Source organism: Erythrolamprus reginae, chromosome 8, assembly GCF_031021105.1.
Source record: "Erythrolamprus reginae isolate rEryReg1 chromosome 8, rEryReg1.hap1, whole genome shotgun sequence".
NCBI classification, from domain to species: Eukaryota; Metazoa; Chordata; class Lepidosauria; order Squamata; family Dipsadidae; genus Erythrolamprus; species Erythrolamprus reginae.
The window spans coordinates 22,572,357-22,597,111 of record NC_091957.1 but is presented as its reverse complement, the minus strand read 5'-3'; the positions used below and the strand labels follow the sequence as shown (position 1 = coordinate 22,597,111).

The following is a 24,755-nucleotide window of genomic DNA, read 5'->3' as shown; positions in this document are numbered from 1 at the left end:
ATTTCTGCGCAGTGTAATAGGACGATGAATTTCAATACGATAAATAATCCTTTTTATTCTTTAAGTCTCTCTCTCTCTCTCTCACTCTTACTCTCTCTGTCTCTCTCTCTCCCTCCCTCCCTCTCTCTTCTCTCTCTCTGTCTCTCCCTCTCCCTCCCTCTATCTCTCTCTCTCCCCCCCCTCTCTCTTCTCTGTCTCTCTCTCTCTCTCTTTCTCCAAAGTCCCTTTTCAGGTGCAGAATAGTAGGGAGGAGTCAGTTTTCAAAGGATTAAGATAAGAGATAAGGGAGAAGAATGCAAGGGGGAGAGAAGGAATGTTTGGGTGGAGAAACAGATATGCAAGGGTTTGGGAATGCTTTTACAGGTGGGAAGCAGGAATTGAATTGAATTCAATTGAACAGAACAATTGATCAGTGGACCAGGGGAGACAGGATAGCAATGTTCAAGAAGAAGAGAGAGTGAATCTATTCTCCAAAGCACCCGAGGGTAGAACAAGAAGCAATGGGTGGAAACTAAATAAGGAGAGAAGCAACTTAGAACTAAGGAGAAATTTCCTGACAGTGAGAACAATTAATCCATGGAACAGCTTGCCTCCAGATGTTGTGAAGGCTGCAACACTGGAAGTTTTAAAGAAGATGTTAGATAAGCATCTGTCTGAAGTAGCACAGGGTTTCCTGCCTAAGCAGAGGGTTGGACTAGAAGACCTCCAAGATCCCTTCCAATTTTGTTGTTGTTTATTATTTATTTATTTATTACTTGGATTTGTATGCCGCCCCTCTCCGAAGACTCGGGGCGGCTCACAACATGTAAAAAGACAAATCGTAAGTAATCAACAATTTAAAATTTTAAAGATTTAAAAACCCCCACAAACTAACAGACTCACACACAAGCATACCATATATAAATTCAACGTGCCCAGGGGGGGGGATGTTTCAATTCCCCCATGCCTGACGGCAAAGGTGGGTTTTAAGAAGTTTGCGGAAGGCAGGAAGAGTAGGGGCAGTTCTAATCTCCGGGGGGAGTTGGTTCCAGAGGGCCGGTGCCGCCACAGAGAAGGCTCTTCCCCTGGGGCCCGCCAACCGACATTGCTTAGTTGACGGGACCCGGAGAAGGCCCACTCTGTGGGACCTAATTGGTCGCTGGGATTCGTGCGGCAGGAGGCGGTCTCGGAGATATTCTGGTCCAATGCCATGAAGGGCTTTAAAGGTCATAACCAACACTTTGAATTGTGACCGGAAACTGATCGGCAGCCAGTGCAGACTGCGGAGTGATGGTGAAACATGGGCATACCTGGGTAAGCCCATGACTGCTCTCGCAGCTGCATTCTGCACGATCTGGAGTTTCCGAACACTTTTCAAAGGTAGCCCCATGTAGAGAGCATTACAGTAGTCGAACCTCGAGGTGATGAGGGCATGAGTGACTGTGAGCAGTGAGTCCCGGTCCAGATAGGGCCGCAACTGGTGCACCAGGCGAACCTGGGCAAACGTCCCCCTCGCCACAGCTGCGAGATGTTGTTCTAATGTGAGCTGTGGATCGAGGAGGACGCCCAAGTTGCGGACCCTCTCTGAGGGGGTCAATAATTCCCCCCCCAGGGTAATGGACGGACAGATGGAGTTGTCCTTGGGAGGCAAAACCCACAGCCACTCCGTCTTATCCGGGTTGAGTTTGAGTCTGTTGACACCCATCCAGGCCCCAACAGCCTCCAGGCACCGGCACATCACTTCCACCGCTTCGTTGACTGGGCATGGGGTGGAGATGTAAAGCTGGGTATCATCGGCATATTGATGATACCTCACCCCATGTCCTTGGATGATCTCACCCAGCGGTTTCATGTAGATGTTAAATAGCAGGGGGGAGAGGACCGACCCCTGAGGCACCCCACAAGGGAGAGACCTAGGAGTCGACCTCTGTCCCCCCACTAACACCGACTGCAACCGGCCAGAGAGGTAGGAGGAGAACCACTGAAGAACAGTGCCTCCCACTCCCAACCCCTCCAGCCGGCGCAGAAGGATACCATGGTCGATGGTATCGAAAGCCGCTGAGAGGTCAAGGAGCACCAGGACAGAGGATAAACCCCTGTCCCGGGCCCGCCAGAGATCATCCATCAACGCGACCAAAGCGGTTTCCGTGCTGTAACCGGGCCTGAAACCCGACTGCTGGGGACCTAGATAATCGGCTTCTTCCAAGGACCGCTGGAGCTGGAGTGCCACCACCTTCTCAACAACCTTCCCCATAAAGGGAAGGTTGGAGACTGGACGGTAGTTATTAAGCACAGCTGGGTCCAGGGAGGGCTTCTTGAGGAGGGGGCGCACAAGCGCTTCTTTATAGAGTGATGGAAAAACTCCCCTCCCCAAGGAAGCGTTCGTAATCTCCTGGGCCCAGCTCCGTGTCACCTCCCTGCTGGCCGAGACCAACCAGGAGGGACACGGATCCAGTAAACAGGTGGCGGAACTCACAGCTCCAATGGCCTTGTCCACTTCATCAGGTGTCACCAGATCAAACTCTTCCCAGACAGGTGGACAAGTACGTGCCCCAGTCACCTCGACTGACTCGTTGTCAGTCGACTCTGCTATACAATTGGAGTCGAGGTCGGCCCGAATCCGAGCGACTTTATCAGCGAAAAACGAGTTAAAGTCCTCGGCACTACTCTGCAAGGGCTCCCCAACTCCCCCCTGATTAAGAAGGGAGCGGGTCACCCTAAACAGAGCGGCCGGGCGGGATTCCGCTGATGCAATCAAGGCGGCATGGTACGCGCATCTTGCCGCCTTGAGCGCCACTTTGTAAGTCTTAATAAAAGCTCTTACAAGTGTTCGATCAGATTCAGACCTACTCTTCCTCCATTGCTTCTCTAGACGTCTCTTCTGGCGTTTCAACTCCCGGAGCTCCTCGTTGAACCATGGAGCTCTACGGGGTCTAGCGCCACGGAGAGGTCGCAAAGGCGCAATCCGGTCAAGGGCCTCTGCTGCAGCCTCGTTCCAGGCTTTCGCAAGAGACTCTGCCGAACTGTGGACAAGTGCCTCTGGTATAACCCCAAGCGCCGTCTGAAAGCCCTCTGGGTCCATCAGGCGTCTGGGGCGGAACATCTTAATTGGTTCCGCCTCCCTGCGGGGAAGGATTGGAGCCAGGAAGTCAAGCCGTAGTAGAAAATGGTCTGACCATGACAAAGGCACTGCTTCTAAGCCCCTTAGTCTCAGACCATTACTCAGTTGCTCGGAAAGGAATACCATGTCGGGTGCGTGCCCCCCCTCATGAGTCGGACCCCGTACTACTTGAGTCAGGTCCATGGCTGTCATGGTGGCCATGAACTCCTGTGCCAACCCAGAGGTTTCGCCAAGTGACGGCAGGTTGAAGTCCCCCAAGACAATAAGTCTGGGGAACTCCACCGCCAACCCGGCTACCTCCTCGAGTAGCACAGGCAGGGCTTTTGACACGCAGCTGAGAGGCAGGTACGTGAGAAATAAGCCCACCTGAACCCCTAGGTCCAACTTCATCAAGAGTGACTCGCAACCCGCAATTTCCGGAGCAATGAGTCCACGTAGGCAAAGGCTCTCCCTGGCTATAATAGCCACTCCTCCCCCCCTTCCCTGGGGTCGAGGTTGATGCCATATCTGAAACCCAGCTGGGCAAATTTCAGAGAGAGGAACACCTCCCTCTGGACCCAGCCAGGTTTCAGTAATACATGCCAGGTCGGCCTCCTCATCCAGGATCCAGGATTGTTGTTGTATTATTATTATTATTATTAGTAGTAGTAGTAGTAGTAGTAGTAGTAGTAGTATTAAAACCAGTAGCGACAGCAGTGGGAGGCTCCATCCACCTGACCGGACATCACCATTTTCTTCTTTTTTAAACCCTATGCACATGTGCAAAGCCTTCTGTGCATGCTCAGAGGGTGAAAAGGTGTGTCCGACGGTGGTGTGCACACAAAACACAAGCTGCCTAACCACTAGGGAAGGTAAGTAGATTTCACAGTTGAATAGGGCCCAGCATTCAAGTCTATCAAGAACCATCTGGATCTTGAGCACACACACATCTGGATTGGCAAAGTTTCCCAGTGGGTCCTGCAACCTTAGACAGTAAAGTTCAAGCGGATAGTTCATCCCATTTTAAACCAGAAATGGCCAGAGGCCGAAATGCGTTACCTCTCCTTAAATATGTCATTCTTTCAGAATTTCTCCCATTCTCACCTTTCCCCAAATTCCAACCCTGGGAAAAATAAATACCACTTTTTGCAGCTGCCGCCTTCCTAATTTGGAACCCACCATCTTTTGGAAAGTGGATACAGATAGAATAGAATAGAAATAGAATAGAATAGAAATAGAATAGAATAGTTATTTGTTTGTTTGCTTATTTGTTTATTTATTTATTTTGTCCAATACACAATGAAGGTTATAGAGGATATACTCCTAGTAAAATATACCGAAGAAAGAATAGAAGAGAAGATATAGGAATAAAATACAGTACTATATCAATGAAAGAATAAAAGATATTTGAGATATAGGAGAGACAATAAGACAGGGGACGGGAGGCACGCTAGTGCACTTATGCACGCCGCTTACTGACTTCTTAGGAAACTAGAGAGGTCAACTGTGGATAGTCTAAGGGTAAAATGTTGGGTAAATGTTGTGCACAACAGCATGTGAAATTGATTGTCAGTCAGCGTTGCTTCCTAAGTGAACAGTTTGATTTCACAGAAGTTTGATTGACTTGGAATTATATTGTGTTGTTTAAGAGTTCCCTTTATTTATTTATTTTGAACAGTGTATATTGGATACTACTTAGATTTTATTTTAGAAACGGAGGCAAGATAATAGAACAGAATAGAATAGAATAGAATAGAACAGAATTCTTTATTGGCCCACTGTGATTGAACACACAAGGAATTTATCTTTGATGCTCTCAGATGAACTGAACAGCTGCAGTGATTGAGATCGGTCGTAAAATGAGTCCAAACTCGCTTCCCAAAGGTCTCAGTTAAGGACACAAAATTTGTGGCTCAAGAGCTACCTGTGTCTTACACATTCATATGTAATCCCTGTGTTGTTTAATATATGTGGGTATATGCATAATTTTTATTTAATCATTTGTCATGCTTCCGTAGCCTCTATTGGATGCATGACACTTTCAGAGCTGTATGCAGTGAAATTTCATTTTAATCTATGCCGATTAGTGTAGAAACATAGAAACATAGAAGACTGATGGCAGAAAAAGACCTCGTGGTCCATCTAGTCTGCCATGAGGTCTTTTTCTGCCGTCAGTCTTCTATGTTTCTAAATAAAACTATTCTAAGTTCCTGCTTTACGAACAAGCCCAGTCCTCTTAACCAGGGTGGACTATATTATATGATATTTACCTGTTTAGTTTTTTGCTGATCAGCAGCTGATTTTTGGCACAGCTTTCCAAGTCAGCAAATGTTCAGTTAATGAGAAACATTTAACTGGCTGATGACCCAAATGTTATCAGGTGACCAAGTCGTTTTTTACTTTCAGCTGCTGCATTCCAAGATCGGGAAAATAATACATTCTCCTAGGAAGCAAGGTCTGATATTAATCCTAATTATACTATTATCAAAGAGAGCAACAAAGTCTGTGTTTGTCCTCCGATCAGTAAAACTCCAAGTGAAGGATTTAAACTTGTGTTATTCCTCTTGCCTTGAAACTTCTTTGGGTTATTTTCTTTGTGTGATAAAAACTCTGGAAAGAATACTGAAAAGAGCAACAAAGAGGATTAGGGGACTGGAGGCTAAAACATATGAAGAACGGTTGCAGGAACTGGACATGGCTAGTTTAATGAAAAGAAGGACCAAGGGAGACATGATAGTAGTCTCCCAATATCTCAGGGGTTGCCACAAAGAAGAATGAGTCAAGCTATTTTCCAAAGCACCTGAGGGCAGGACAAGAAGCAATGGGTGGAAACTAAACAAGGAGAGAAGTAACTTAGAACTAAGGAGAAATTTCCTGACAGTCAGAACGGTTGATCAGTGGAACGACTTTCCTCCAGAAGCTGTGAATGCCCCATTGGAAGTTTTTAAGCGGATGTGTGGATAACCATCTGTCTGAAATAGTGTAGGGTTTCCTGCCCAAACAGGGAGTTGGACTAGAAGACTCCAAGGTCCCTTCCAACTCTGTTGTTGTTGTTGTTGTTAACCAAAACCCCAAAATAACTGCTAATTGCAGTTCACATCTCACCACCGGCTCAAGGTCGATTCAGCCTTCCATCCTTCCGAGGTGGGTCAAATGAGGAGCCAGATTGTTGGGGGCCAGTGGCTGATTCTGTAAAACCGCATAGAATAGAATAGAATAGAATAGAATAGAATAGAATAGGAGAGGGCTGTTAAAAGCACTATGAAGCAGTATATAAGTCTAAATGCCATTGCTGTAGCTAAAATAGTACAGTGATACCTTGTCTTACAAACTTAATTGGTTCCAGGACGAGGTTCTTAAGGTGAAAAGTTTGTAAGACGAAACAATGTTTCCCATAGGAATCAATGGAAAAGCGATTAATGCGTGGAAGCCCAAAATTCACCCCTTTTGCCAGCCAAAGCGCCCGTTTTTGCGCTGCTGGGATTCCCCTGAGGCTCCCCTCCATGGGAAACTCCATCTCTGGACTTCCGCTGCCAGCGAAGTGCCCGTTTTTGCGCTGCTGGGATTCCTCTGCAGCATCACAAAAACACGGAAGTCTGGAGGTGGGATTTCCCATGGAGGGGAGCCTCAGGGGAATCCCAGCAGCGCAAAAACAGGTCCTTCGCTGGCAACGGAAGTCCGGAGGCGGGGCATCCCAGCAGCGGCGGTGGGTTTGTAAGGTGAAAATAGTTTGTAAGAAGAGGCAAAAAAATCTTAAACCCCGGGTTTGTATCTCAAAAAGTTTGTATGACGAGGTATCACTGTATTTGTATTTCCTCCATGTCTTGCATAGAATCGCACTGCTTGCATGGATTTTCCAATCCTTTCCCAGATGTACATAAAAAAACGCCGGAGGAAGAATTCAACCCTCTTCCTTTCCTGCTCTCCTTCGCGATTCCCCAAATAAATTGTTTTATTTTTGAGCCAACCCCTTACATAAAAAGTCTGCATGAGACGGTGCCAAACAACTGGACAGCAGACGTGCTTTCAAAAATAAATGAACAATGTATGGAATTGGTTATATTTTTTCTTTCTTTTTTTCTCTTTTTTAATATTTTTAATGTTTGTGATTCGACAGACTATATAAGGATTTTTAGATTTAAGTAAAATGTGTAAAGAGAAATAAGAGGCATTACGGCCTACCAGTTAATTAGAGTGTTAGAAATATTGTTTATTTCTCAGTATATATTTGAGGGAACATTAATGAAGAGAGGTAATACATAATGATTGGGATTCCTGGAGGACAAGATTAGATTTAAAAAAAAATTGCAATAGGGGATAAAAGATTTATAGAGAAATTAATAATTTTGTATTATTATTTTTTTCCTGGGAATATACAAGAGTTACTAACAAAATACTGCATTTTATTGTACTGGAAATAGAAGATATTTGACATTGTACTGAAGCATAGCATATACTATACCAAAAAAATAAATGAACAGTTGGCGGAATAAGAATTGTGAGTTTGAGTTTGTTTGTGTGGAGGTTGTTGTGGGGTTTTTTTGTGCTGAAGCAGTCAATTCTTGCTTTAAATTTTAAACCCTGTCAAGTTTCCAGTCCTCGGCAGGGTGAAAAGGAGAGAAAGAGCTGAGGAAGGTACAAAGCAGCCGAAGATTTATTGGCGTTGTTAATCATCCAAGCCAGCCTGGGCACTAATCCCTGTGAAAAAACAGGCTTTGGATGAAGGCAAAGGCCGCACTGCACTGCCAAGCAGGTGAGTGTGTAACACACACCGTTGCGTAACACAGAAGCTTTCTCTCCCAACAGCCGGGGTTGAAACCTATTATTTTTTCCCCCAGCCTTGGGAAGCCTCACAAAAGGGCCAAGGAAGAAAAGGAACGTGAAGATGTTGTGTTGCATAAAACAGCACACACACACACACACACACACACACACACACACTTTTGGTCCAGAAACACAGCCAATTTTCAACTGAGCCTCAAAGCACCTTCTCAAATTAAGCTACTACAGATCATTCTTGACTTACAACAGCTCATTTAGTTGCAACGGCATTAAAAAAGTGACTTACGTGTTGTGGTTCCGTCTGAGGCCCCTCCGGGAACGGCTGACCTTCTGTCGGTTTTCAGCTCAGAGGGAGAGGCTGAGGAACAGGAGGTGCAGACAGACGAGGAGGAGGAATCCCAGGCTGAAGAAGAGGGAGGACAGCCAGAGTCCCACCAGGGGGAGCTCTCCCCAGCAAGCAGCCTGGATTCCTTAGAGGAAAGTGCACAAGCCATAATTGATCTGCGACAACGAAGAGCTACTCAGAGACGGAATCAATTGGCTAAATACTTTCAGCATTAAAGTGGCAACAGCTGGGTTTGGGTGTGGTGCTCTTGGGAAAGGCTAAAAGGCAGACCCACCCTTCCTGGCTTGTGGAGTTTTATCTTTGAGAGTCGTGGGACCTGACTGTGAACTTTGGCGTCTTGGAATCCTGGTTTGTGCCTTTGACTATTGAAACCTTGGGGGGGTGTGCCAGCAAGAAGCTTGCTGTATTGACTGGACATCAGGACCCTGCTGTACCGTATTATATCCTGTCTGTTGGGAAGAACAGGTTTTCCTCTGTGCTTATTTTTTCCAGTTATAAAATACTTTTGGCTTTTACCAGAGTGTCTGGCTGTTTTTTACAGTTGGTGTTGAGGTCTGGGGGAACCCAGACAGAACACTTACGATTGTTTCCCACACTTATGACTGTCACAGCATCTGACTCACATTTATTATGATCGCAGCATCCCGGGATCACGTGATTTCCCCTTTTGCGATCTTCTGGATACGGGGGAGCCAGTTTTGCTTAACAACGGCACAATTAACTGTGATTCGCTTATCGACGGCAACGAGAAGGGTCCAGACTCCCTCCCCAAAGGTCTCACTTAAGTATACAAAATTTGGGGCTCAGGAACTACCTTTATCTCAATACCCAAGATTGCTTCTGAGGTTGCTTTCAGTTTTTTGGCCTTAGCCGGGGTTTCGTTTCTCCCGGCACCTCGGAGTGAATTGGGCACTGTGATGGCTGCACTAAAAATGGGACTCAGGGTGAAACTTTTTGGTTCTGCAACCCGACAAGACTGACACAGACTTATTTAATTAGTGTTCTATCTAAGGGTGTGTATTGCCCACTGTCTGTCTTTCTTAATTGTATATAGCTTGCTGATATGCCCATTGTTAAAAGGGCATTATAACTAAATGAATGAATGAATGAATGAATGAATGAATGAATGAATGAATAGAATAGAATAGAATAGAATAGAATAGAATTTTATTGGCCAAGTGTGATTGGACACACAAGGAATTTGCCTTGGTGCATATGCTCTCAGCGTACATAAAATAAAATATACATTTGTCAAGAATCATGTGGTACGACACTTAATGATTGTCATAGGGGTCAAATAAGCAACGAAGAAGCAATATTAATAAAAATCTTAGGATATAAGCAACAAGTTACAGTCATACAGTCAACATGGGAGGAAATGGGTGATAAAAATGATGAGAAAAACTAGTAGAATAGAAGTGCAGATTTAGTAGAAAGTCTGACAGTGTTGAGGGAATTATTTGTTTAGTAGAGTGATGGTGTTCGGAAAAAAACTATTCTTGTGTCTAGTTGTCTTGGTGTGCAGTGCTCTGCAGCGACATTTTAAGGGTAGGAGTTGAAACAGTTTATTATTATTATTATTATTATTATTATTATTATTATTATTATCTTTACACTGAATTTCGTTTTGTTAGATAGGGCCAGGGGTGAAATTGTTACCGGTTTGGCCCAATTTGGGCGTACTGGTAGCGGCGGCTGCTGGTTATTCGGAAAACTACCTTCTACATGTGAAGTGTTAATACCACTTTATAAGGCCTTGGTAAGGCCACACTTGGAATCCTGTATTCAGTTTTGTTGGCCACGATGCAAAAAGGATGTGGAGATTCTAGAAAGAGTGCAGAGAAGAGCAACAAAGAGGATTAGGGGACTGGAGGCTAAAACATATGAAGAACGGTTGCAGGAACTGGGTATTTCTAGTTTAATGAAAAGAAGAAGCAGGGGAGACATGATAGCAGTCTTCCAATATCTCAGGGGCTGCCCCAAAGAAGAAGGAGTCAACCTATTCTCCAAAGCCCCTGAGGGTAGGACAAGAAGCAATGGGTGGAAACTAAACAAGGAGAGAAGCAACTTAGAACTAAAGAGAAATTTCCAGACAGTGTCAACAATTAACCACTGGACCAGAAGTTGCCTCCAGAAGTTGTGGGTGCTTTATCACTGGCCCATAAAATAATCTGCTTACAACGTCCTTCCTGTCAACGACTACTTCAGCTTCAAGCACAACAACACATGAGCACACAACAGATACAAACTTAAAGTAAACCGCTCCAAACTCGACTGCAGGAAATACGAATTTAGTAACCGAGGAGTTGTTGCCTGGTACTCACTACCTGACACTGTAGTATCATCACCTAACCCCCAAAACTTTACTCTTAGACTTATCTACTGTTGACTTCTCCCGATTCCTAAGAGGTCAATAAGGGGCATGCATAAGTGCACTAGCGTGCCTTCCATCCCCTGTCCTAATGTTTCTCTCTTACTAGTACAGTGGAACCCCGACATAAGAGCTGCTCTACTTAAGAGCAACTCGAGATAAGAGCTGGGACGGGAGAGATATTTTTGTTCTACTTACAAGCCCAAATTCGAGATACAAGCGCCAAGGAGCTGTCTCCTGAAGCCAAACGCTAACTTCCGCGTTCGGCTTCAGGAGACAGCTGCGAAGCGGCGCGCGTGTTTTAAAAGGTTGCAGCCGGCCTGGGGGGCTCGGGGGGGTGCTTGCAGCTTTCTTTCTTGCTCTTTTTCTTTCTCTCTTTTACCTTCCCTTCCTCTATTTCTTCTTTTCTTTCTCCTTCCCACCTTCTTCCCTCCCTCCCTCCCTTCACTCATTCCTCTCTTACTCTCCCCTTTCATAAGTTTCCTTGCTTCCTTCCTCTGTTCCTGTCCCTTCCCCCTTTCTTTCTTTCTTTCTTTCTTTCTTGCTTGCTTTCTTTCTTTCTTGCTCTTTTTCTTTCTCTCTTTTACCTTCCCTTCCTCTATTTCTTCTTTTCTTTCTCCTTCCCACCTTCTTCCCTCCCTCCCTCCCTTCACTCATTCCTCTCTTACTCTCCCCTTTCATAAGTTTCCTTGCTTCCTTCCTCTGTTCCTGTCCCTTCCCTCTTTCTTTCCTTCCTTCCTTCCCACCCTCCGTCCATTCATTCACCCATTCCTCTCTTGATCGCTTAAAGCCGGTCCCTGGTGCAAAAAGGGTTGGGGACCTCTGTCCTACAGGATTGGGTGGCAGAGAAGTTGAACATATGTAAATTTAAAAGTTTAAGAAAGTTTACAAGTTAAGTGAAAGAAACTTCATTATTCATTTATATGTACATGTACATTTCTTCATTAAAAACATGTCTTTCTGCATAATTTAGACTAACTTTGTGAGTTTTTTGAGGGCTGGAACCAATTAAAATTATTTACATTAATTCCTATGGGGAAAAGTCGTTCGAGATAAGAGCTGCTCGACTTAAGAGCCCAGGTCCGGAACGAATTAAACTCGTATCTCGAGGTACCACTGTATCATATAAACATTGTTATATCTTTGTATACTACCAATACGTAATACATATTTGACAAAGCAAATAAATAAAATAAATAAAAAATAAAATAAAATAAGAGACTGGACAGTCATTTGTCTGAAATGCTATTTGGTCCCTTCCGACTCTGTTTTTGGGAGAGAAATGCAATATAATCGCTTTGGCTGCTCTATTTTTCTTATATTTCCAGGTGCAGCACAGTATTTTGGATCATGCAGTTCAGCCCAAATTGGAGTTTTTAATTTCTTAAAAGTGATGAGGAACTTGGCTGATGGAGAAAACATGAGAGAGAGAATTGAGAGCTTGGAAATTTTCCTGTGCCTGGGAAAAATAGGCCTGCTACAACATTCCCACTTCTTATAATAGGTGAGTGGAAGGATGAAGGCTTATTAAATTGAGCACAGCAATCAATTCCATTTCGCGCTTCTAATTATTTGGGGAATCGGTGTTTCTCAACTTTAGCCATGTGGACATCAATTCCCAAAATCTATCTTATGCTCTATGCAATAATAATAATAATAATAATAATAATAATAATAATAATAATAATAATAGTAGTAGTAGTAGTAGTAGTAGTAACAACAACAACAATAACAATAACAATAGAGTTGGAAGGGACCTTGGAGGTGTTCTAGTCCAATCTCCTGCTTAAGCAGGAAACCCTACACTACTTCAGATAGATGGTTATGCAACATCTGCTTAAAAACTTCCAGTCTTGGGGCATTCACAGCTTCTAGAGGCAAGCTGTTCCACCGATCAACCGTTCTGACTGTCAGGAAATTTCTCCTTAGTTCTAAGTTACTTCTCTCCTAGTTTAGTTTCCACCCATTGCTTCTTGTCCTATCCTCAGGGGCTTTGCAAAATAGCTTGACTCCTTCTTCTTTGTGGCAACCCATGAGATATTGGAAGACTGCTATCATGTCTCCCCTGGTCCTTCTTTTCATTAAACTAGACATACTCAGTTCCTACAACCATTCTTCATATGTTTCAGCCTCTAGTCCCCTAATCCTCTTTGTCACTCTTCTCTACACTTTTTCTAGAGTCTCAACATCCTTTTTGCATCGTGGCGACCGAAACTGAATGCAGTATTCCAAGTGTGGCCTTACCAAGGCCTTATAAAGTGGTATTAACATTTCACGTGACCTTGATTATATCCCTCTGTTGATGCAGCCTAGAACTGTGTTGGCTTTTTTGGCAGCTGCTGCACACGGCTGGCTCCTATTTAAATGGTTGTTACTCTCTACAGTTACTACTGTTGAGCAAGGTACCACATATACTGTACCTGTGCATTCTGTTTTTCTTGCATAAATGTAGAACCTTACTTTTTTCACCATTGAATTTTATTTTGTTAGATAGCATCCATTGTTCACGTTTGTCTAGATCCTTCTGTATTTTGCACCCATCTTCTGGAGTGTTGGCTATTCCTGCCAGTTTGGTGTCATCTGCAAATTTGATGAGTTCCCCATCTATCCCTTCGTCAATGTCATTGATGAAGATGTTGAAGAGTCCTGGGCCTAAAACAGAGGCTTAGGATACTCCACTGCATACATCCCTCCATGTAAAGTCTTCGGAGAGGGGCGGCATAAAAGTCTAATAAATAATAATAATAATAATAATAATAATAATAATAATTATTATTATTATTATTATTATTATTATTATTATTATTATTTGATGCAGTTCCGTTGAGCACTACACATTTCATGCTGTTGGTTAGCCAATTTTGAATCCATCTGGGGGTGTTGCTGTCCATCCCACTATTTTTCTATTTTATTTAGTAGTAGGTTATGGTCTACTTTGTCAAATGCCTTACCGAAATCCAAGTAAACCACATTGACAGCATTCCCCTCCCTCCATTAATTTTGTCACTTTGTCAAAGAATGCTGTAAGATTAGTCTAGCATGATCTGTTTTTGATAAACCCATGTTGGCCTTTATTACTTTGTTTGTTTGCTGGCTGAGGAATAGTTGAAGTCCACATATCTTAAAAGCTTAATGTGAGGAATTTCGCATTTCAAAGATGCCAAGTTTTGGGAACAATAGGAAAAGGCATTTCCCATTTTTGCAAATGTTACATTTTATGGACTTTCCCCCCTTGTTTTGGTTCCTTTTTTCTCCTCCAGCCTGCAGGCAGGGATTAAGCTCTTCTTGAGATAAGGAACAGGTTGATTTAGTTACTGATTAAGGAGGAAAGAAATGGGTATAGTTTTGTCCTGGATTATAGGGAGGAGTAGGAGAAGAAATAACCATGAAAAAGACTTTAAAAGACTTTGCATATCAGTGATAAAGGTGCCCTGGCTAGCTTATTTGCAAACTTTAAGCCACCCTGGAGTATATAATGAAATAATAAACTCTATAGAGAAGTGGGGGGGGGGGGACTGGATGTAAATAAAATGTAAAATAATTTATTGGCCTCAGGTTACCCCTGCACCTGGTTTTTCAGCTAAACCAAATACTGTAGGGGGTAGGAGAAGGAAAAATCACAGTCATGTATATTAAAACAACAACAACCAAAAGCTGGCCTTCCCAGAAATTTGACCTGCATTGACACCCACCCACTCCCAAAATGTGTAAGCATTTTTTAATAGTAGCAGTTTATGAAATGTATAGGTCACCTGACTTGCAGCAAAAATGGGTAAAATCAGTGCTATTTTTTTGCATGTTGAACTTTGATAAGGATTTATGTGTGTTTGTGTGAGGGGGGGATGGGCTGCAATTTTTTTTGGCCAAATATTTACTTACAAATAAAAATAATAATATAGGGCGGTGAAAATATTTACTGACCCATCACATCGTGGACACAAATTGTTTCAACTCCTACCCTCAAAACGTCATTACAGAGCACTGCACACCAAGACAACTAGACACAAGAATAGTTTTTTCCTGAACGCCATCACTCTGCTAAACAAATAATTCCCTCAACACTGTCAACTTTTTAATAAGTCTGCACTTCTATTTCTACTTTTTTTTTCATCGTTCCTATCATTCTTTTCCTCCCACTTAGGGCTGTATGACTGTAACTTGTGGCTTGTATCCTAAGATTTTTATTAATATTGTTTCTTCATTGTTTATTTGACCACTATGACAATCATTGTGTTGTTCCACATGATTCTTGACAAATGTATCTTTTTCTTTTATGTACACTGAGAGCATCTGCACCAAAGACAAATTCCTTGTGTGTCCAATCACACTTGGCCAATAAAGAATTGTATTCTATTCTATTCTATTCTATTGTTCTGTTCTATTCTATTCTATCCTATCCTATTCTAAATATAACTTACAAAGAAGTGATAACTGATTTGAACTTGTTCCAATCCTAGAAGGGTATGGCTAGCTGATGAGAGCTAAATAGCTTGAAATAGATCTATACTAGCCTCCTGCTTATCAGTTCTTTGTAAGTTTGAAAATATGGTTTGTAGCCTGGATGGCCCCTGGAGTGAAGCTGAAAGGCAAAGGGAAGGTGTATGTTCCTCCCCATATTTGGATATACTGTATCAGGTAACTCGACAGAAAAACATGATCCATCCATCCATATCAATATAAATATCTCAAGTCCTTATCAAAGTTTGGCATGAAAAAAAACATTTTTGCCCAGTTTTTTCTGGCTAAACTAGGTGCTACATAACAGTGTGTGTGTGTGTGTGTGTGTGTGTGTGTATGTATATGTATATGTGTATATATATATATATATATATATATATATATATATATATATATTTGTTTTCGTAGATTTTCACGGGTATATGTATGTAGATTGTTCTGAGTTCAGGTTTTGCCCCGTGTAATTACACGGGGCAAAACCCGAACTCAGAACAATCTACATACATACATACATACATACATACATACATACATACATACATATATATATATATATATATATATGTGTGTGTGTGTAGATTGTTCTGAGTTCGGGTTTTGCCCTGTGTAATGTTTTGCATGTCTATGCGACGTTTCGGCGAAATCACATTCACCATCTTCAGGCTGAGGTTCCAATCTTTGTGTTGTTGTAAATGGAATGTTTGCAACTGACATTTCTTCCTAGTATGTAGTGTGGGGGTGGAGATTTGTTTTGAATGTAGCAAATAGATTGGGTGATTATGTTTCAGTGATCTGATTGGTTGGTGTAATCATAGTTATTAGAAGGAATGACATGGAGATTTTTGTGAAGTGTTTTGTTTAAGGCTGATTTCCAAATATAAAATTCTAAAATCATAATTATTAGAAGGATTGACATGCTGATTATTATGAAGTGTTTATTTTGTTTAAGGCTGGTTTCCAAATCTCTGGCAGGCGGGAGGTATCATCTCTTTTATTTAGACAAAGGGGTCTCCTCTCAATTTCGATAGCTTCTAGAGAAATTCTTCTATATAAATTCTCTGTTATGTGGAGTAATTTAGTTTTTTCAAAGTCAATTTCGTGCCCTGTTTTTTTAATGTGCTGGACAAGGGAGGAGGTCTTTTCTTGTTTTTTGACTGCATTCACATGTTCTGCTATGCGTTGGCTCACTCTTCGGTTAGTTTGTCCAATGTATGTGGCTGCACATGTTTTGCAAGGGATTTCATAGATTCCTTGGTATTCCAATTGGATTTTATCTTTGGGGCTCCTTAGGATATTGGATATTTTTTGGTTAGTGCAAAATGAGGTTTTGATGTTATGTTTGTGCAGAATTTTACTAATTTTATTTTACTAATTTATTTAATTTATTTAATTTTACTAATTTATCTACATACTAGGAAGAAATGTCAGTTGCAAACATTCCATTTACAACAACACAAAGATTGGAACCTCAGCCTGAAGATGGTGAATGTGATTTCGCCGAAATGTATGTATGTATGTATGTATGTATATCTACAATATATGTATATGTAGGTCTTGCTGTATTTGGGTCTTTTCCCACGTAAATTGATAGAAAAATATGTTACACACAAACACACACACACATACATGTGAACGCCCCATCAGATCGTGCAGAATTCGGCTGCGAGAGCAATCATGGGCTTTCCCAGATATGCCCATGTTACAACAACACTCCGCAGCCTGCATTGGCTACTGATCAGTTTCCGATCACAATTCAAAGTGTTGGTTATGACCTATAAAGCCTTACATGGCATCAGACCAGAATATCTTCGAGATTAGGTCCCACAGAATTGGCCTTCTCTATCTATATTCATTCATTCATTCATTCATTCATTCATTCATTCATTCATTCATTCATACATACATACATACATATTATTTATTTGGGGGGAGTCGGGATAATAATAAACTTTTGCAGAGTGGGGGAATAAATCAATCTATCTATCTATCTATCTATCTATCTATCTATCTATCTCGTCGACTAAACAATGTTGTCTGGCAGGGGAAGAGCCTTCTGTGTGGCGGCCCTGGCCCTCTGGAATCCTTGCCTCTTGAAAACCCACCTATGTCGCCAGGCATGGGAAAACTGATTCCCCCTCGGCTGTCCTGCTTTATGTATGGTTATGATTGTATGATTGTTTTTAAATAAGGGTTTTTATAACTGTTTGTTTTTATAAGTTAGATTTGTACACTGTATTATTGTTGGAAGCCACTCTGAGTCTTCGGAGAGAGGCGGCATACAAATCTAATAAATAATAACAATAACAACAACAACAACAACAACAATAATAATAATCCTCATCATCATCATCACTTGACACATTCAAAAGAAAATTGGACAGTCATCTGGTTGGGGTGGTGTAGGGTTTCCTGCTTGAGCAGGGGGTTGGACTTGATGACCCGCAAGGTCCCTTACAACACAAACAAACATACACACACACACACACACACACACATATACATACATACATAAATATTATATACACCCTCATACATATATACATACACACACACAAATATAATACTAATAATACTAATAACAACAACAACAACGAGTTGGAAGGGACCTTGGAGGTCTTTTAGTCCAACCCCCTGCTTAGCCAGGAAACCCTACACTATTTCAGACAAATGGTTATCCAACATCTTCTTAAAAACTTCCAGTGTTGGAGCATTCACAACTTCTGGAGGCAAGCTGTTCCACTGGTTACCGTAATTGTTCTCATCATCAGGAAATTTCTCCTTAGTTCTAAGTTGCTTCTCTCCTTGTTTAGTTTCCCCTCATTCCATATACAGACACACACAAACACACAAACACACACACACACGGCCCCATAAACACATTGTATTATAGTTATAATTATTATATATTGGAGTGGTTATATATAATAAAGTGGTTATATATACTGTAGTTCTAAGTTGCTTCTCTCCTTTAGTTTCCATTCATTCCATATACTGTACAGACACACACAAACACACACACACACACAGCCCCATACACACATTGTATTATAGTTATAACTATTATATATAATAGTTATAACTGTATGTAATACAATATATAATAGTTATAATTATACTGTATAACTAATATATAAAGGTGGCATAGAAATCAATCAATCAATCAATCAATCAATCAATCAAACAATCAAACAAACAAACAAAGCCACTCAATATAATAGTTAACCATTATGTAGCATCTATTTATTTTTCCTGCATGCAGCCATATGGAATGCACCCTATGGAAGGTTGCCCTGCTATACACCTTTTCCAAAGGAAAAGGAAGTTTGTTTTACATCCCCCTCTTAGGAAGCATCAAATTCCTTTGCAAACAAGAAATAACTCCACCCTTAAGACTTAAGCAAAATCTAACACCTACAAATCTAGCACAGCAGCAAAGAAGGGGCAGGGGGGGAGAAACATCGTGCGCCCCAAGAAGAATAAATTTCTTATTTCTTAAATTGTTAACAAAAAAATTTCTTCCCCAGCAAAAAAAAAAAGTTTTGGGGAGCTTGTGTTCCGTCTACTACACCTCTACTACTACGTGCTGCAATGATTTGACTCCAGGGTTAGGGAGGTCATCCCAGCCAGAGAAGGAATTTTTTTTTAAAAAAAAAGAGCTGTCCGGGGGTGGCTGGAGGGCTTATCTGTTAGGGGTCACGTAAGCAATGGTTCCCTCCCCAGATACCCTTAGAAAAAAAGGAATTTTCTAAGGAGGACGTGGGGGGGTGGGGTCAGAAAAAGAAAGGGATATATAGGATGAAGGTAACTGGGTAGCCTTTGGCTTGCTGAATCACATCCGCTAAGGCTGCAAAGGCATCTAGGCATCTTCTGCAAGAAGGAAATCTGCTGGCTGCAAAAAGGAATTATTTTACACCTTTAGGAAGGTAAGGGAAAGGACACCAAAGATGCAAAAATAAAATAAAAAAATGAAAAAGAAAAGCGGGTTTGTTTTCGGAAAAATCGTCTCGGGTGTAGTTTTAGAGAAAGAGTTCGCTTGGCAAAGTTATTTATTTATTTACTTATTTTAATTGTATTTATTTATTTATTTATTTATTTATTTATTCACATTTATTTAAATTTAACCTATCTATATTCATTAATTCATACATACATACATACATACATACATACATACATATTATTTATTTGGGGGGAGTCGGGATAATAATAAACTTTTGCAGAGTGGGGGGATAAATCTATCTATCTATCTATCTATCCATCCATTTATTCATTCATTCATTCACTTACATACATACATTTAAATTTAATTTATCTACCTACCTACCTATCTATCCATTCACTTACATACATACATACATACATACATACATACATACATACATACATACATACATACATATTATTTATTTGGAAGGAGTCGGGATAATAATAATAAACTTTTGCAGAGTGGGGAGATAAATTGTTGCGTTTTTATTTAAACTTATTTTGACGGCAGCGGTGGCTTAAATAAGGCCTCGGTTTTGTCCCATCTGGGAGAATCGAGTTTGGTGCCCATCATCCCCAGCCGGCTAAGGTTTGATGGGATCCTACAGAGGAAATACGAGGGAGAGAAACAAAGTGAGAAGGAAAAATGCCGGGGGGTGGAGGAATAGAAGCGGAAAGGATTGAAATAAAGCGTGGGAAGAAAATTCCCAAGAAGAAAAACAAAAACCTTTTATTGAGTTGTTTTGGGATGAATAAAAACGCTTCGTTGGAAGATTTCTCCGATTGAAAGCAGTTGGCTGCATTCGTGTTTTGTATTTTTGCTTCGCCCTTTGGAGGAAAATCCAGTTTTGCAAAATTATTAACATTAAAAAAAAAAGCTGGAATTGGCTCCTGGCTAGGTCCTTGCCCGGAGGCTCGGCTCATCCTTTTGTTATTGGAGATCCTGTCTTTAAAAAAATTCAATACACGGGAAATGAATGTCCATTCTTTGTCCCTGGCCCCTTGAGGACCCTTGTCTTTTCTTGCAAACTTATTTTCCTAACTTCAGTTTTGGTTCTTAGCCAGGTTGTTTTGTAGATCCGAAAAAAAGAATCTCTTTGTGTGATGATTTGGGTTTTTGGCTTTGTATGTGTGTGTGTTGGAAAGCACACACTAAGAAATTGTAAGTGGTCTTCTGGGATAGAAGTTTTCAACACTACAACTCCTATCAGCCACAGCTACCTCCCTGTTGTTTTAATAGGATTGATTTAGCGCAAACAGTTGCTGGACATAATTGAGTTTCAAAATGCTGGGGGTTTTTTTTTTAAGAAATGGAAATTGAAAAGAAAATATTTTTATTTATTTATTTATTTATTTATTGGATTTGTATGCCGCCCCTCTCCGCAGACTCGGGGCGGCTTCCCCAAAACCAGCACCGTTTCTTATCCAGATCTGATCTCCCCAAAACTGGAATTTGCTGCTTTTTAATCCTGATGACATGAAATAAAACCATTCTCCTTATTTCTCCCACCCTTCTGCTTGTTCAACTTTCTGCCTAACTTTTAAAAGCTACATTTAAAAACTTCTCTGGAGGTGAAGAAGCAGAAGACCAAAGGAAGAAAGGTGTGATTCACAATCCCAAAATTTTTCTCCTGATATCCCCAACTACAATTCCAGTAAGCCCCATGCTGCATCATGGGAGGTGTGATACGAAAAATAGCTAGAAGGTTGTGGCAGGTTTTTAAAAAGAGTACTGGGGCACCTTCTTTCATCTTTGGTGGACGTGTCCCAAGCAAAGGGTTTCTGGAAAATGATACATAGGTGCTACGAGAAATAATAGGCAAGGAAATAAAATTTACTCCTGAAAGCTTACTGTTGGGAACTTGGAAGAAACAATACCCCAATAAAATTCAATATCTAATAATTCACATAACAAGTTGTGCAAGGATAAACTACGCATGATATTGGAAAAATAACGCAATGCCATCGGAAAACTTAATTGCAGACAAAATTTACAGGTGTGCAGAAACGGATAAGTCATATGGAGATAATTCAGAGTACTATGAAACCTGGAATAAATGGTACAATTGGACTGAAAATAAATTTTAAATTAAGTGATACAATGTGAGAGAAAGGACAGATGAAGAACGGAATTAAGTAAACACAAAAAAATAATGTACAGTATAAGATTAATGTATAAGATCCAATGTAAGAGATTAGGTATAGGTCTGCGTTAAATTACTGTGATGTTTTAAAATGAATAAAAATAAATAAAAAATACATTTTTAAAAAAATAAAAAGTACTGGGGTAGTTGTGACTTGGGAGGAAAGATTGTTTGTCTAGGGCTGCGGGACATTTTATAAGGATGTATGGACTTCCAATTCCCAGAATTCCCTAGAGGGATGGGGAATTCTGGGAGTTGAACTTTAAAAAGTTAAAAGTCTTATTTAAATGAATTGGGGTTTTAGAATAGGAATTATTTAGATTTTATATGGGTCATCTTTTGTCAAGTGGACCAGATGTCCACATGACTTTTTGCAGTCTTATTTGAAAAGAAACCATGACAAAAACAACATATATAATAGAAAAAAAATGTGCTCTTTCTAATGAAATAAAAATGAAGATGTTTGAAGGTGAGAAAACTACTCTGTTTCCTCACCTTCAATCATCTCCATTTTTATTCCATTAGAAAGAACACATTTTTTTCTATTATATATGTTGTTTTTGTGATGGTTTCTTTTCAAATCAGGCTTCAATTTCACCTGGTCCACTTGACAAAGAATGACCCCTATGTTTCTTAGGACTGATGTTTTTCCTTTTTAGAATTTTAAATGTTAAAGATTTCTTGCACATTTGTTATTTGTTTTGTTGTACGCCTCCCTGAGTCTCAGGTGAAGGGCATCATAGAAATCTAATAAACAATCAAACAAATAAATAAATGAAGGATATCCCCACACACATTACTGGGCCAAAAGCAAGATTTGAACCTGTTTCTTTGTCCTCCTCCATCCCTAAAACCAGCCTGTGAACTAGAAAGAGGAGAAAATAAAAGATCTTTGGTAGAAGCTATCAAAGGATCCAAAGGCCCAGGAGGAAGTCTGTTTTATCCAGAAGCAGAGTTGTAAAATAAATTGCTAAATAAATTGCCGATTTATCTCGCTCAGTGGCATTTAACTGCAGGCGTTTATAACCCCGTCCTTGGCATGTTTATCATTTTTTCTTTCTTTCTCCATTCTTCCTTTTAGCTCCGTGGGCAAAGAAAGTGTGAAAATGCCGCAGTCGGGACCACAGGCACCCCAGAAGGGGGTGAGTATGGGTTTCTGTTTTGAGGATGGGGGACAGAAATGGGGGGTTATTGTTATTATATTTTTAGGAAAGATGATCAAACAAGACAGTTGCAGGAACTGGGCATGGCTAGTTTAATGAAAAGAAGGACCAGGGAAGACATGATAGCACTCTTCCAATATCTCAGGGGTTGCCACAAAGAAGAGGGGGTCAACCTATTCTCCAAAGTACCTGAGGGTAGGACAAGAAGCAATGGGTGGAAACTAAAGGAGGTAAGAAACTTAAAACTAATTGAAAATTCCTGACAGCGAGAACAGTTGATCAGTGGAACAGCTTGCCACCAGAAGTTGTGAATGCTCCAACACTGGAAGTTTTCAAGAAGATGTTGGATAACTATCTGTCTGAAGTAGTGTTGGGTTTCCTGCCTAAGCAGGGGGTTGGACTAGAACAGTGTTTTTCAACCGGTGTGCCGCGGCACACTGGTGTGCCGCGAGACATGATCAGGTGTGCCGCGACACTCAGCTTCTGAGACCGGAAGCTGAGCTTTATTCTCCGCGCCCAGCTGGAGCTTCCCTGGCAGGGGCGGCAACAAATCTCCTTTGGGGTCCGGCGGGAGGGCACTGGCAGTGGGAACGGGAGGCTGCCAGCTGCAGCGGCCCCGGGCAGTCGCCGGGGAATGGCGGCGGCAAGCAAGAACTCCAGGGCGATGGCAACAATTGTCCTTTGGGGCCCGGCGGGAGGGCCCCAAATTTGTTCAATTTGTGCCAGCGCACCCCAAAATGCCCCCCCGTGCACCCTTTTCCAGGGGTGCGCAGAGAGCCGCAGCCACCCACCCACCTGCCCGATTTCCCTCCGCGCGGCTGGGGACGTGGATCCACCACCCTCGCCAGCCCGATCTCCCTCTACCCGGCTGGGGAGGTGGATTCACCGCCCCCGCCAGCCCGATTTCCCTCCGGTGGCTGGGGACGCGGATCCACCGCCCTCACCAGCCCGATCTCCCTCCACCCGGCTGGGGAGGTGGATTCGCCGCCCCGGCCAGCCCAATTTTCCTCCGCACGGCTGGGGACACGGATCCACCACTCTTGCCAGCCTGATCTCCCTCCACCCGGCTGGGGAGGTGGATTCGCCACCCCCGCCAGCCCGATTTCCCTCCGCGCGGCTGGGGATGCAGATCTACCGCCCTCGCCAGCCTGATCTCCCTCCATGGGGGGGGGGACGAACCGACGACCGGGGGATGTCCGTCTGTATTAGGTGGTGCAGGGCAGGCACAGGCAACCCCAGGGGAGAACAAGGGAGGGAGAAAAAGGAAAGAGAGAGAAAGGGAGGGAGAGAAAATTGAATGAAAGAGGGAGAGAAAGAAAGAAAGAGTAAGAGGTAGAAAGGATAGAGAAAAAGGAAGAGAAAGGTAGGGGGAGAAAGGAAAGAGGAAGGAAGGGGGGAGAGAAAGAAGATATGAAGGAAGGAGAAAAAGAGAGATAGAAAGGAAAGAGGGAGAGAAAGGAATGAGAGAGAAAGGGGCAGAGAGAGAAAGAGAGATAGCAAATGAGAAAGAGAAAGAGAGATAGCAAGAGAGAGAGAGATAGCAAGAGAGAGAGAGAGATACAAGAGAGAGAGAGAGAGAAATATAGCAAGAGAGAGAGAGCAAGGGGGGAAGGAGTGAGAAAGAAACACATAGAGGGAGGGAAGGAGGGAGAGAGAAAGAGAGGAAGGAAGGAAGAGAGAAAGAAAGAAGGATGGAGAGAGAAAGGAAGGAAGAGAGAGAAAGAGAGAGAGAGAGAGATACAAGAGAGAGAGAGAGAGAGAAATATAGCAAGAGAGAGAGAGCAAGGGGTGAAGGAGTGAGAAAGAAACACATAGAGGGAGGGAAGGAGGGAGAGAGAAAGAGAGGAAGGAAGGAAGAGAGAAAGAAAGAAGGATGGAGAGAGAAAGGAAGGAAGAGAGAGAAAGAGAGAGGGAGAGAGAAATAGAGCGGAAGGGAGGAAGAGAGATTTTTTTGTCCAAACTTTTTTTACCCCCCCCCCCCCAATGTTCCCCAGGATTTTGAAAATATGAAAAATGTGCCGCGGCTCCAAAAAGGTTGGGAAACACTGGACTAGAAGACCTCCAAAGTCCCTTCCAGCTCTGTTGTTATTAGAATAGAATAGAATAGAATAGAATAGAATAGAATTCTTTATTGGCCGAGTGTGATTGGACACAGAAGGAATTTGTCTTTGGTGCAGATGCTCCCAGTGTACATAAAAGAAAATATACATCTATCAAAAATCATAAGGTACAACACTTAATGATTGCCATAGGGGTCAAATCAGCAATGAGGAAACAATCAATATTAATAAAAAGGGATTATGTTTATTATTTCTACTGTAATAAACTTTGTTTAAAGGTGGCTTCACTTTTCAAGTGTGACCATTAACAAATATGGATTTTCTCAGCTGCCAGCGCATTGCTACCAATTCAGTTTCCACACAGCTTT

At 41.9% G+C, this 24,755-nt stretch overlaps 1 protein-coding gene across 8 annotated transcripts in view; it reads left to right on the top strand.

Moving 5' to 3' along the window:
* LOC139171248 (solute carrier family 2, facilitated glucose transporter member 5-like) overlaps positions 1-24,755 on the top strand; it is a 49,277-nt gene that overhangs the window by 5,048 nt on the left and 19,474 nt on the right. Inside the window, exons 1-5 of one of the 8 annotated variants that reach the window (XM_070759250.1) lie at positions 5,378-5,534; positions 7,669-7,832; positions 11,907-12,082; positions 16,452-16,540; positions 22,246-22,306. In XM_070759250.1, coding sequence (XP_070615351.1) covers positions 16,458-16,540; positions 22,246-22,306 — 144 coding nt within the window. In that variant the 5' untranslated portion in view covers positions 5,378-5,534; positions 7,669-7,832; positions 11,907-12,082; positions 16,452-16,457. Of the gene's footprint in view, positions 1-5,377; positions 5,535-7,668; positions 7,833-9,872; positions 12,083-16,451; positions 16,541-17,111; positions 17,191-22,245; positions 22,307-24,755 lie in introns of those variants that run through there. The other 7 variants (XM_070759254.1, XM_070759253.1, XM_070759256.1 and 4 more) reach the window with 7 other exon arrangements.